The 15,163-nt window shown below is 34.9% G+C and overlaps 1 protein-coding gene across 1 annotated transcript; it reads right to left on the minus strand.

The window, feature by feature from the left end:
• On the minus strand, nt 1–7,569 carry LOC120337082 (ubiquitin carboxyl-terminal hydrolase 54-like). The gene is made up of 3 exons (XM_039404799.2): nt 7,090–7,569; nt 6,025–6,277; nt 1–4,181 (listed from the first exon to the last, which is right to left on the minus strand). Exons 1-3 carry the CDS (start codon nt 7,398–7,400, stop codon nt 3,333–3,335), a joined length of 1,413 nt encoding a protein of 470 aa, XP_039260733.2. The 5' UTR covers nt 7,401–7,569; the 3' UTR covers nt 1–3,332.
• Between the last annotated feature and the right edge of the window lie 7,594 nt (nt 7,570–15,163).

Here is a 15,163-nt window from a genome sequence, read left to right on the forward strand (position 1 = left end):
CAGAGTTGCAATTTTATATAAAAAATAAAACAGTTGTAAATGAAAAAGCCCCCTTAAAAAACTTGAAAGTTATTTTGCGTGCATCGAATAGCATCAAAATTTATCTTATTACAGAAAAATTTATTTCAAAAAAAACTTTATTGCAAAATTGGTGGCCACTCATAGTTAGATGTAATTTTGTCCCCAAAAAACACTGCCATATTCAGGCATACCGTATTTGCTCGTTTAGTAGCCCGGGCCCATATTTTTTCCAACCAATTCACTAACCGGGCCCTTATTTAAACCGGCCCTTATTCAAGCAGGGGCGCTTGTTATTTTCGAGCGTTACAATAATTAATGTATTGGTATTTCCAGTTCTCAAGTATGATTTAACTGAGAATAACGAAAATTTTGACTTTTCCTACGCACCGCAGGTACAAATCCGCAAAAAAAGTTTTGCGACGCCCTATCAATATTTACCGGGCGGGTATTCAAGCACCGGCCCTTATTTATTTTCATGTTCTGTTCACACGGGCGGCCATTCAAACGGGCCCTCAATCAAAATCGGGCGGTAAAACGAGCATATACGGTATTCACAATATTGTGCGAGTAGCTATCCCACTAGATAAAGCTCCTGCAATCTGGTCAGTTAGTCGTAAGTTTTCGAACTGCAATTTGTTGCATAGCAACATGGTACTATGACAAAACAATTAGTCAAGCACCTTTGTGATATAACAAAATAATAACACAGTAATCTCAAGTACCGTTGATAAAAATGTACAGAGCAGTGTAAAGAAACGTAAACAGATCGAAAAAAAAACTGTATAAAAAAAATCACATATATATTTAGATTTACTAGCGTATTAAGAACCATTAAAAATGTGACTTTGACGCACATGCAGGACATTTTTACTTGACTAATCTGGAAATAGTTGATAGGTTTACCATCTTTAGATGGCTGATTGTTACACTTAATTTTGGTTGCAAACCGTCATACAAAGTAATACTCCAATGTACATTCACCTAATAAAAATTACCGTAATTCACATGTCGAATGTGGCAATACCAACAGAAATTAAACAAAACAAAAATTTGCTTGGTCAACAGTATTGAAGAGTTTTATTTTTTCCGTGCAATTCAAGTCTTGTGCACCTGAAATGAATAGCTGGCTAACTAATCCCATACCAGACATGGACAGGTAACCAACTGGAGGAGAGGCCGCGGTTCGCCATATGATTAAGTCGTCTCATCGACTTTTCTCTCCCTCGGGATAAATATGTGAATCCTCATTCCCAGCCCTATATATGGATAAAATTACTGTTAAAACGTGATTTATGTAACAACGATTCAGCACCCAATTTGTCATTCCGTGATATGGAGAAGATGTTGAAAAAAATCATACTATGTCTATACAACAAAGTTCAATGTATGTTTCCCTTATGTGCAAAGGACAACAACTTGAGCAGAGCCATGTTCAGATCAATAGCGATAAGAAAAATCCGAAGAATCTCCATCACTTTACTGCTTTGAATTAAATTTACATAACATTGGGTTTGACTTGCCTATGAGCAACTGCGAATAGCGGAAGGGAAAATAATATGAAAAAATACAGAACCCTATTTGGCAAAAACAGCCTAGCGGTGTTCAGACCATAGGTGATAAAATAATTTTTAAAAAAACTTTTCCTCCTATTTAGTGAATAAAATTTATATGAAAATTGGTTCTGACTTGCCTACGAGCAACTGTAAACAGCGGAAGAAAAATAAAATAAAACAAATGCAGAAAAATTACTTATTTATCTAGAAAGACAAGAAAAGGCACTTTATAAAAATATGAAACAAAATTAATCATAATAGAAAATATCATCTAAATCAGTTTATTCTTCTATAATTAAAAATAGAGTCAGTAACGAGATGCTTAGCTGTGATTTATTATTTAACGTCCTTGCATGTTAGCAGGGCTACTTTACCATTAAGCATGAGCCAACACTTTCCACTGGAAACAATATTACAAGACATTGACAACCAATGCCCTATTCTGCTCCAATATTAATACTTTACATATAAGTATCCATGCAAGTTGCAAACCAATGTATGGTAATCAGACATCTAATGGCTGATGAGGTTAGCATTAGGCCAAGGTGAAATTGGGATTCGAACCTATGCCTTTATTCAGAGACCAATAGCCCTATTTTTAGATTATTGTCACTGTTTTCTCTTTCTGACGAAAGTTAGGAATTGAGCTATGGTGTGAACAAAAGTGTGATTTTGCGACAATGTCCAGTAAAATTTGAATTATCAAAATTGATTTAGGAATTCAATAATAAGATTATTTTACCGATTTTCTGAGCCTTTTGTGGCTAAAGATTCAAAAATCAAATATATAACACAAATTGAAAAATCAATCTTCAAGAAAAAGCCTGACTACTGGCATTTGGCAGTTCTCATATATTCTGAATAGGTTACAAGTATACTAGGAATATAATGCATCCAGTAATATGTTTTGGCATCCTGACTACAATTTTCAATGCCAATTATTGGGGGACAATTTTGTGGGAATTGATGAACTGGATTGTTGGTCATTTAGATTCAATGGTATGTTCCAGGTTATGATAGGTATATAAAACTATAGCCGTAATGCTAGAATGAGCTTGGGAACTCAGATTCGTGATGGAATTGGGGGCCATGCATTGGGTTTTCGGCGTTCCAGAAGTGTGTGCACAAATATGGAGGCAACTAATTTTGTTCGCCAACTTAACATCAGGGACTGAAACCCATGGTCAGGGGCTATATTCACTTGGCTAACACAGACAGTCCCCGAACTCGAAATAGAACTAAAATAAGGAAAATTGGAATCAAATTATGGCTTAACCCTAACCTGGTACTCACACTACAGGACGGGTTTTCTAACTAAAGCACAAACCTAATCATTAAGGTCCGTAACTTATAGCTTTATAGTGCTAAAGTGACATTGAACTCAAATATGATAACATCACAAATTAAAAAACTCTGTTTCAAATTAACCGACCAGCCCCATCCCCTTATGTGATAAGTCCGAACCAGAAGAATTTCAGGCCTTTTAAAACACACCAGCACCTTAAATATCAGTGACTTCTCATAGATAGCCTTGTTCAGAGTGCGAAACTACAACTAGGGTGGAATAAGGTGGAGCTCAGGATCAGGACACTTTGGCAATACAGTTAAATCAAATTAAATATACACTGATAGCTTGCCGATATCAATGATAGATGGTTATATGAGACTGAGGGGTGACTTTTGACTTCAGGGAGTAATCTCTTCCTGGGTCAAGCTCCCCTTTCCACCTCATGAGGTTGTGTTTCAGTAACGAGTGGTTTACAAAGTAGGGAACCCTCTTAAATTTTCATTGATATCGTTGCTGTTATTTGTATTCGTTGAAACTTTGAAAGAATTAGAGTTTTTACTCGGATTCTCATAAGGTTTATAAGTCAAAAACGAAGTCCCCGCTTTGGGTTCTTTATAGTGGCCGGTACCCCTACTAGGGACAGACGTGTTCCATTGAAACTTTTTAGGACGAGTTGAATTGCCATTTTGTACTGGCATTGGGACATGAGCTGGACTGAGGCTTCCGCTAGAACTAGATGAGGCAGCTTCCGAGTCCCTTCGTGACAGCGCAGGAGAGCTTGTGACACTAGATGCAATTTTTTTAATGGAGGTTGGGCCACTGGAGAAGTTCATTGATTCTGCTGCGTAATTTGTGTAGAGTAGTAATAATGGCTGGTAATGTCCTTTAATACATTTTATAAGAACATCACGCCAATGCTTTCCGACCTCACTAACTGCTGCATCATCGATTGAAAGCCACCGATTGGCTTTACGATTGAAAAAGAAAGTTGAATAATGTTTGCCATAGTAACACACAACAGCTGATAAATGATATTCGTTACGCTGCGCATTTTTATCTAAAACGGAGTCGAACATGTCCTGTAACTTTATCATTGTGCTTAATGTGTGTATAAAATCTATAATATGTTCTATTGCTGGCTCTTCACTGTCCCAGTTTACCCCAATGCTTATCACGTCCGGGGCATTCATCAGTGAAGTCCGTGTTGCGATTTCCGATCCGCAATTGCTCGGGCATTTTCTACTCCCTCTACTGACGGATCGAATCAATCGCGCAAATTTTTCTTCTTTATCCGCTGCCCGATAATACTTTCTTCTTGCCTGAAATAAAGAAAATACATTCAGCTGGAATGCTTGGTGCAAATGGACTAGTGCAGGAGTGTGTAACTTTAAATACAGGAGGGCAAAATACAAATAAGTGTGTGAGAATGCGGGCCGCAGGCTGCGTTCTTTCTGGTAGTTGCAGGCACAAAAAGTTGTTGATCTTATGACATGTGTTGTTCGCTTCGCACATTCTCAGGTATAGGCTTTGTAGCGCAAAAAATTTGAAATTCCCCACACTGGCACTCCTCCGCAGGCCGCAAATTTTTTCCAGTAGGCTTTATTCAGCCCAGGGGCCGCAGTTTGCACAACTTTGGCTTAGTGGATAAAGCGACTTAACTGTGTAAGCAAGTAAGACAATTAAATATATCGTGAACCACATCCTTCTATTCACTTGCCAGTCCACGTCGGGTATGGAATTGGTTAACCATGTTATTTTTAAAATGCAATTTGATGGTAGAGGAAGCCGTAACCGACCAGTGACACATGAAACACCCTACCACAGTGAAAAGTCCACCAATCCTCTTGCACATAATTATCGGCCACTGAATTCAAAGCTGCAAACCTGTGCAGAGTAATCAGATTGCAATCGCACTCCTAAATGCACGATGCGCCGACCACTCGGTTATATCGAATCATATAATAGAAATCAATAATATTTAGTCAACACTGCTTTCTATATCGACCAATTTCCCATGAGAATCATAACCTCAGGCGCTCATTAATTAAACACCTAGTCGTAAAAATTTATAAATCAATACATCAGTGAGTACAGGTGAATGTACACAAGCCTTTGGAATGATTTTGAAAGTCTTATAAAAAAAATGAAAAACAGCATGGCTACCTTATTGGAGTTCCTCTGCCAAGAAAATAAAGAAAATTGGAAATCAATTTTTAAAACTCATGGCATTTTTGTTCCAAAATATATACATATGACAGACCTCATGAAGTATGCGCACCAAGATGGCGCACAACCTGAATTCAGGTTGTGTACCAGGTAAGGGTTCAGGTTATGTGACATCTTGGTGCACATACTTCAGGAGCACCCATATGACTCTGTCAACGGGTCTCGTTATATTGAATATTTCTAATGATAAAACGAGGTTTTATCAGGCTTTGACAATTAAAATAATCAATAGGATTAGAGAGCTGAGAGACTAGAGAGCGAACCTATTTGACCCTTGAAATTATCTGGAAGACAAATCAAGGATTATTCCTTCATGTGGACGATGCCAGTGGGGATTAGTGCTGCCCATTACAGAATTTGAACCTTTTTTGTATTTTCAGATTAATTCCGACCATGAATTTGGGAATATACAATACACCTGTCATTTTAGGAAACAATCTACTATTCCAATTACATTCAGAATGATATTTTCAAAAATGGAATATCCAATATATTTCTGAAATTTCTAAATTGATAAAATATGGGAGTCAATGTAACACCAATGCGGATATTTGAGATGATATTTGTTTTGATCAATATTTTTTGAAGTGAGAGTTACGTTAACATACAAAAAAATTGAAGAGTTAGACCTAACTAGGGTCCGACCGATGCTGCCTTTGTAAACCAATACTGATAGTTTTCTATCTATATCAGTCGGGCCCTAGACCTGACCCTGTTGGCATCGCAAGTTACTACTGATCTCGGGTTCAAATCCCAAGCCTCTATCTCACCAAGGATGTGATGACTTGGACGCACAATGCCGAATCGAAAAGATTACGGTTCTTCCGAATTCCAATGAGTGGTAGCTCCTCACATATGTGAGGATGATAATACAAGACCTTGTCTAGAGCAAAAGTTGTACAAAAATCGTGTAAAAAATACACAACAAATATTCACCTTCAATTTAGCACATAGAGCTGTTGCGGAAACATAATGTACGAGTTGTATGAACGGTAAAGGTTCGGAAGTTTCGCCGCATTCGCAAACTCCCTGCTCTATCAACATCATGCCGAACTTTTGGTGAGAAATACAATGCTTTGCGGAACACATATTATCTTCTGAGGTAGATTCTTCAACCACATGAGAGTGGATTCGAAGTAAAAGGTTTTCAAAACATTCAGCGGCGTCTTCCATAAGCCCAAGTTGGAACCTAAAAAATAAGAGCACAATGACACAAAGATAAAGCTATGTACAGAAGGATGTGGTGGCATGACCTAGTGATTGGGAGTGTTGGTATTTCAATGTCCATGGCTGATTCCTCGCATCTCGCTATTTTGTATTAATAATTTTGTATAAAGCTATATTTCATTAATACTGGCAGAAAGAAACTTATAAACATTTCCTGGACGTACCGGGGGCCGTGTAAAAATTCAGTAAATGAAAATTCAGTAAATTTATTGAAAATTCATTAAATCGGTACTCCCGAAGTGTGTGAACCAAGATGGCAGACACCGGTACGTAGTATGTGTACCAGGGTAAGGTTAAGCCATAATTTTATTCCAATTTTGCTTATTTTAGTTCTATTACGAGTTTGGAGACTAACCAAGTGACTCTCATAGTACTTGTACCTGAAATTGTGGCCTAACCCTAACCTGGTACACATACTACATTCCGGTGTCCGCCATCTTGGTTCACATACTTCGGCAGTACCAATAAATCATTCATTTTGAACCATGCACTAAAAGGTAGGAGCTGTGGATTCAGGTATTTAGAAAATGGGAGTAACCATGTGGGCATCGTAGGTTAAAAATCCCAGGTTCAAACCTCATACCAACCAGACCACCTCACCCAGAATGAAATAAATAGGGCAGGAATTGTCTAACTGGAAAGTTGTCCTATTTTTTCAAAACTCTCTGCATAACAGTGACTGCTTATATGTTCACAGTGCCTTGTTCAAAGTGATGGCTTGAAATCAATTGAAAAAAAAGTGGAAAGTTTTTTAAAAGTTACATCGTTTCTCACCTGTTTTGAGCTTGATATATGATGGACATTGCAACTCTTAAATCCGTCGGCGGCAGAATCTCCTGATCGCTGTATTTGAACCTTGCGAATAGATGTTTCATGGCACAAAATATACAAGAACTTTCGCCGACACAATTATGTCCAGTCATTCGAGCAAAATTAGTTCGAAAAACATCCAAATGCCAAAGTACTTGAACGGCACTATTGAGAAAGCAGTTATTCTGTCCAGGCTGGTTCTCTAGTCCTTTCGTTTTGACAGATAATCTTCCCGATTTATACAAAGCCTTGTTTTTCTTGAGCCATGGAATCATGGTGATGGCTGGTGATATTTAATGCTACCTTGGCAACATTTGTCAATATAGCATTTGGTGAATTTCGATTGAAACTCAAATTTTAAAAATAACTTGACTGGGAGTCATAAATTACATTTTATATTGATTGAAAATACATGTAAATATAACTGTACAAAATAAATATTAACTTAAGGCTTTATCAAAAATTTCAAACTTGTGGCGTTAAAATTCTCTAAAGTAGCTGCACGTTCTATAGCAATTATATAAAGTAAGATCTCAAGACCACCTAACTTTCTCAAGAGCTGAGCCATAAAAAACGAAAGTATAGTTTAATATATTTCTTCCAAGTTTTTTAATGAAAATTACGTTAATTGCTAAATGATCTGATACTGGTCACAATGACGAGGCAAAGTCAATCAATTTTATTTTTGACAATAAAAACAGACAAGCTGGTTTCTCTGTCGTGGGAGAAAACTTTTAGCACAATACATCACTTCTGCCTGAAGTTCAATATCAATCCAAAACACAGAGAGTAATCATTGGAAGTCTATTTACAACTAGATTTAAATATGATTCTTAAAACCCTTTCTTGACTGTGCAAAACTAATATTTATGTTAGACTACATATAGATTATAGGGTATCACTGATCAATACCCAGTATAATTTTTTGAGCGCTCCAGAAGTATGTGTACCAATATGGAGGTAACTAATCTTGTAAGTTGCGTAAAGGAACTGAAACCTATGGGCAAGGGGGATTCACCTGGCTAACCCAGACAGTCCCGAACTCATAAAAGAACTAAAATAAGGAAAATCAGAATAAAACTATCTTAACTATGGCCTAACGTTCCCAATCCGGTACACATACTACAGGAGTACCTTTTATGTGCCTTACTTCACACCCAAACGCCAGTTTTTGTTCTATTTTACACTGCATGTACATTACCTACTTTTAGCATAGGTAAAAAAATGACTGACTGATAAGGAACTCACAAGTTAATTACTGTAATAAGCTTTAATTGCCAATCTAGTAATGGCCTACTCACAATCACAAGCAGCTATTAATTGACTATTTGTGAAAAATATAATCTCTCCACTCAGTCATTTACTATACATGTGACACTCATATGGGTGACGTCACTAGCAATGTAAACAAAATAAAAATGAAATGAATATAAATAAAGCTATGATCACACAGCTCTATTGACAGTTCAGCTTACAGCAAAAGATAATTATTTTCCTAATATGGAATTCTTTATGTAAGTGATGTCATTCTTATACAAATATATCAAACACATGAGAAATATTATGACAAGTGTTTCATTTTAAACAAGCAAGGAATAAAATATGGTGTTAGTGTCATCATAAAAAATGTTAGTATGTTGGTGTCATAAAAAATCTTCTGAATCCACAATATAAACAGGAATTTTGATTTTTCCAATCAGTGGTTTTCTACCAGGGTTCCACCAGTATAGTCCAGGTTTACATTCAAATCTGAGAGACCACATTATTATATGTATATTGTTTGTTGAATATAACCACATACACAGGTGTACTATAATTATATAATAAGTGTATGTTTCTAACTTTCTATAGTGTTTTGTGAAAGACCTTCATGTGTTTTTGTGTCAAATTCTTGTTTCATATTTTGTTTGTTATATTTTATGAAGAAAAATATAAACATGTAATCAATTACACAGGGACAGATTGTAGGCTCTGAGAAGGTTCATTAGAATTTCACCCCACCAAAAAGGTTGTATAATATGACACATACAACATTCTCTTGCCATTACAAACCAATGAAAAAAGTCTGTGTAGCCATAATTTAAGTAAAATTACAATTGCGTAATGGCAGAGACTACACGGCTCACATGATTTGTGTGTCAGACCGACTAAAAACACAAAACCTATTTCATAAAAGAAAGGCATTTTCTCCCAACCCAGACACAAAGACGGATCCAATTAAACTATATAGTGTTATGTTTGTTTCTATTGAAGATAAAATGAAACCGACGAACACTAAAAGGAATGGTTGCTATTATATCAAGAGGTCTATCCAATATGTTACCTACTAAGGTTTGGGTCAGAAATAAGCGATACCCATTATGGATGGAAAATAAACGGTGGGACTCGCCCCAGAAAGGGCTGTAAACAATTTTTTGAGGGAGTGTGAAGCTGCTTAAAATGAAAATATTCGTTAGAATTTTGGATATTACATTTCTTCATTATGTACACATATTTTCCAAGTGTTTTTTGAACAAAACATACTATAGAATTACTATCTGTTAGTTATTTTAAATGGTGGGGCGCGAGACTTGACAAATTCTAAAAAGGTTCGAAAACTTTGAGGCATTAAAATTTAAAATCTGTGGTAAATCTCACATTATAATGTATGGTAGACACCAAGCTATATATGGCAGCACCAGAATAATGCTCATTAATGTAGGATGCACAGTTACATATGTTATTGGTTGTAACTTGTAAACCCAGTAGCATTTGAAACCAATAATTTAGTGAAGCAACACATTGCCAAAACATATTTATATAAATTAATAAATAAAAATTCCATTAATTACTATTTCAGAATATCTAATAATTAGAAATTTGAACCGAATATTCATTCGAAATGAATACCGAAATTTTTTCAGTGACATTTGCAACTGAATATTTCTCTGGCATAAAAGATGACAGAGAAAAAAACGATTTGAACCAAAGCTGACCAAAGACAAATAATTCACAAATATAAATACATTCTAGAATAATATTTTTAAATGTGGAATATGGAATGTACCGTATATCCTTGAATATAGGCGGCATAAAAACAGCCCTACAACGGTGAATTTATAAAAATTCGCATATAAGCCGACCTCTTAGTTTGGCACTTTTTTCTGAGTTTCATACTTCTATTATCTGCGAGAATATGAGGTACAGTATTCTAATTTCTTGTGTTTTTATTTTTACCTTGTAAGAAGTTAAATTAAGACTTTTTTTTATGTCTCACGATCATATTATGCCACATGCTAAAATGACAACCTGCATGTGAAAAATGAAAATTCTTCTTATTGAAATCATATATTTATTAAGGCGAACATAACAAATTTTGAATGTATTTGAATCTTTTTGGACATCCTTAATTAGGTTAAACAAACAGATAAAGAAAGCACATCCCTGGGTTGAGAACACACAGGCAGAAATAAACTAAAAAAAAATCTGTTTAATTCAAGAGTCTTGCTGCACACTGACACAAAGGTATTTCTGGGTTTCTATAAATGCAATAGAAATTATGAAACACCTGTAAATATTTAGAAAAAAAACTAAAGTACGGTAGGTCAAATACATTTGTGTTAGTGTGCAGCAAGACCCTTGAATTGCGTAGTATTGGTCTAATTCATTCCAGCTACAGCATCCATGCTTACAAGCATACAGATCCACTTGCACAAGAGAATAGAGCAGGGGTTCCCAAACCAGGGGTCGCGACTCCAAATTGGGTCGGAGTGATAAGTAGGTAGGGTCGCAAACAGGTCATGGGGTCGGTGGGGTCGCTGAGTTATGGTAGAGGATGGATGTACAAAACATCTAAGATTTGACAGACCATGTTAAATTTAGCAGTTTGTATCATGGCTTACTGTCAAACAGGCCCATAGGCATCGCTCTATGCTTATGTTAAAGAAAATGTAGGTGCTTATTGTGACATCACTGTTTGGTTTTAGATTATTTTACTTAATACCATCACCAATCTCAAAAGTCCAGTGAAAGAAGCTTTAAAGTTCCATGAAAAATATATATATTGACCTGGGGTCGCACTGGACACTTGAAAATTGTCTTTGGCGTAGTCCTGAAAAAAGCTTGGGAACCCCTGGCATAGATCAAGGGAAGGTAGTTAGTTTCATGTGACCCCAAATAATAATAAAAAACAAATATTTTTAGATACAATTGTAGGATATATGGGTATATGCTCAGTAAAACTAAACTTAAAAAGTGTTTATAAATTCTAATTCTAGGATATATGGGTACACCGTACATGCTCAATAAAACTAAGCATAAATTTTTTTTTCAAATTCCCATTTTGGGATGTCTGAATAGATGATTAATAACTGGAATTTAGATTCCAGTCAGTTCTACATCATCACAGGAAATGATATTGTATGCAAAGTATTGACACAGAATGCAATTTCCTGATCTGGCATTTCCTGACAAAACAAACAAGGATTGATCATCAGTGCTCTCTGTTTTAACCAATTTCGAGCATGGTGATTATTTTAGAGAAGTCTCAATCATTTTACAATACTACTACAGAAATATAGAACTCTGAATGTTTGAAAAACAGCAAAATATGTCAGATTGCGGTCTAGTATAAAAGTTACTGTATCTGGAATGACTTTTCTCAATTTTCAATAAAAAAGAGCAAATAATGATAAAAAAATTAATTGAAAGTATTACAAGTAAATAGTTGGTCTTTAAACTTTAAAATAATCCTATTTTAAAGCAATATTTACCAAAGTATTTTACCTAAAAATTACAGGAGATTAATATGAACTTCACTCGATTTTCTTGAAACCTCCTTTCCAGATTTTTCTTTTTGGTTTATTAGAGCCTCTTTGCTTTGAGTCAAATTTTATAAATTGGTTGCAAAAACAATTTTCCGAGATGAAAACTATACAGTATTTACAGGCTATACAGTATATAGGCAACCTACCTAATTAAACCTCACAATAGAACTTTTTCAATGCGAATATATTATTTTTAATCATCAGTTGTTTTCAAACTTTATAGGCATTCCCTTTTTTTAAATGTCTCGCACCCCAACTCAAAAATAACTGGCTTACAATAAGCTACAAATAACGGATAGTAAGACAAAAGTATGTTTTATTAAAAAAAACAGTGTTGAAAATACGTAGATGGAACCGTATATATCCAAAATAAGGCTGGATCACACAAATATTTCAATCCCACAAATATTTTTAATTAGCTTCGAGCCCCCTCAAAATACCATATGAGAACCACTGCACTATATAATATATATTTACAATCATAGCTAAATTAAACTCAATTTTATCAAGTTTCTCACAGCAATTCAAGGAATAAAAATTAAGACAACAATTACACGGCTGGCCAAGGTGAGAAAATCTAATTAAATATTGATAAGCTTTAAAACGCACTCCCATTGCGAGATTAGTCCAGCTTTAAGTCAAAACAATTCAAATCGATCCAAGTTTCAATCATGATAAATACGTCAGTTTTATTTATAAGATGACTGCACCGTATCAAATCCATTCATTTTAGTTAAAATTTCACGCTCTTAATTTTTCTAAAAACTTCAGTTATTGTTATTTAGAATTCACTACCTCATAGCTGTTTTATTGATCTTACTGATCAGGGCCGTAGCCAGAAGGGTGTTCCACGAGTCTAAGTTTCCCCCTTTGAAATGTGAAAATAAAGAATTATTATTCTGTAAAATACAACAATTTTTCGCAGCTTGAAACGCTTTTTAGACCGTCATTAAACTTCTTGGAAACCCACGTTTTACGCTAGCTTTGCTAACTTGGCAATTAAAAACTCCCTGGCTAGTGATATCAAGTCTCCTGTCAATGAGTATTTACTTACGCAGTTCTACACTAAAACTCCTTGCCTTGAGAAATTTTCCTTGAAAAAAAATGTTATTTTGCTTAGTACAAGGGTCCGCAACTTTTTTCTGCATTCCTTACTTTGACTATGTTTCCGTTTGCAATAATGCTGAATACGAAGACAATGTCAGTGATACTACACACGAATATTAAGTACAAAATCCTCCGTCATACCAATTAAATAAATGATAACCATACTACAAGAGACATACATTATTAAAAAGCTTATATAGGCCTATCTATTCAAGATCACTGGAACAAGCAATTAGCTGGCTGTTTCCATACCCAGTTTAAATAATAATAACCAAATAAAAGGCTATTATTTGGCACGATTATTAAGATATCTTATGGATTTTTCTCATCCCGAATAAAACGTAAAACCAAAAAAATACACCTCTAAAAATATAGAGAGACAACTTCGCTAATTAGTAAATTTCAAGGCAACTTTCGTATAAGTTTTCCTCCCCCCTGAGATAAATAAATACAAAACCCATCCAAAATACGATACTCCCATAGTGTGTGTACCAGGTTAGGGTTAGGCTATAACTTTATTCAGATTTTCCATATTTTAATTCTATTACGAGTTCGGGGAATGTCTGTGTTAGTCAAGTAAATATACTTCCTGCCCTTAGTAGTTTCAGTCCCTTTACACAACTTGATGTAAAGTAGGCGAATGAAATTAGTTACCTCCATATTAGTACACATACTTCTGGAGCGCACAAAATACTTCACTAAAAATTCGAAACATAATATAGCAAGTCAACCCTGCAACTCCTGTAATTACTACACTTTAACATGAATTTCTCACTGTGCATTCCACACAAGCCGATCTAACTCAGATTTGCCAACCAAAACAACCAGCGATTACTTTTAATTACTATTGCCCTAAGGGTATGCTTGGTCATTGAACTACACTGATTGCTAAATCTCATTAAATCCATTTAAGATAGTTTAACATTGTCAATTAGATATTTAAATTAAGAACAGGTTTGAAAAAGAATTTAACTTTAATTTAATTTTTGGAATTTAACTTGCGCAAAGAGGGCTGAATTATCAAGAAAAAAAAATAAACTATAAGCTTCACGAGACAAATGCTCTCATGGTAAGTCCAAATCAGGAAAAAAATGAAAAATTCTCCCTTCTTATGTTGTTTTATTTAGTTCTAATCTAATAATATGCCAAAATTCTATAATCTATCTAATAAACAATAAACTTACTTATGAGATTTAAAAAAAAAATAAGAAAGAAATTTCACCAGTAAAAGTTGTTTTTTTTGTAATATTTTGCTGTTCTTTAATTCCTAGAATTTGCCAAGATTTGGAACCAAAAAAATGGTCTCATACCAATTACCAACTATTTTCTGAACATTCTCAACAGTTGAAGTGTCCTCTCATACAGCACACAGCCTTATGCACCAGCATGATGGGTACCTAAATTAAGGTACCAACAAATATCACCTAATTATCACTTCAACAAATTAGCGATATCTCACCAATCCATGCAGTCTCGGTAACTCTTTCCACATCAGTGGCAATACAAAGCTTTGCTCAGAAAGGAGTCTCCTTTATTTCTAAGTAAAGCTGTTGGCATTTCATCGATTACCGTAATTATTACAAATACATTCTAAAATAATATTTCAGAAATGAGATAAGCATTGCTTGAAAACTGAGATAAAAAAATTTTGAATGGTAAAAAGGTAAATGAGGTATATTTTTGTCCACCATCAGGTCGAATATGCTGATTGAAGAGACTTTTTTTTAAATGAAAATACTCTGTGCTATTGATTGGGTTTCTACGAGACTAACAAGAGTCTTGCTGCACACTAACACAGATATATTTCTGTAACATTTCGTCTGACCTTGGTTTACAGAAATATATTTGTGTTAGTGTGTAGCGAGACTATTGAATCACTTAGGATAAATATTCTGAATTGATCTTAAGAATTTACTATATCAAATAGGCAATACCCAATTTAAAATATTTGTTTTGTTCTGAATATTACTATTATGAACCTGTCTAAATCAGATAAATGTCTAACATTACCAAATCATAGGGGCCGGATCGCTTTTGCACTTCAGACTTGATTTTTTAACCTGGCCTTTGAATTTCATAGTCCATCATAAATTTCAGCACTCTCATGGCAATTGCGTAGTCTACTA

The sequence above is a fragment of the Styela clava genome, chromosome 10 (genome assembly GCF_964204865.1).
Source record: "Styela clava chromosome 10, kaStyClav1.hap1.2, whole genome shotgun sequence".
In the NCBI taxonomy this organism is placed as follows: domain Eukaryota; kingdom Metazoa; phylum Chordata; class Ascidiacea; order Stolidobranchia; family Styelidae; genus Styela; species Styela clava.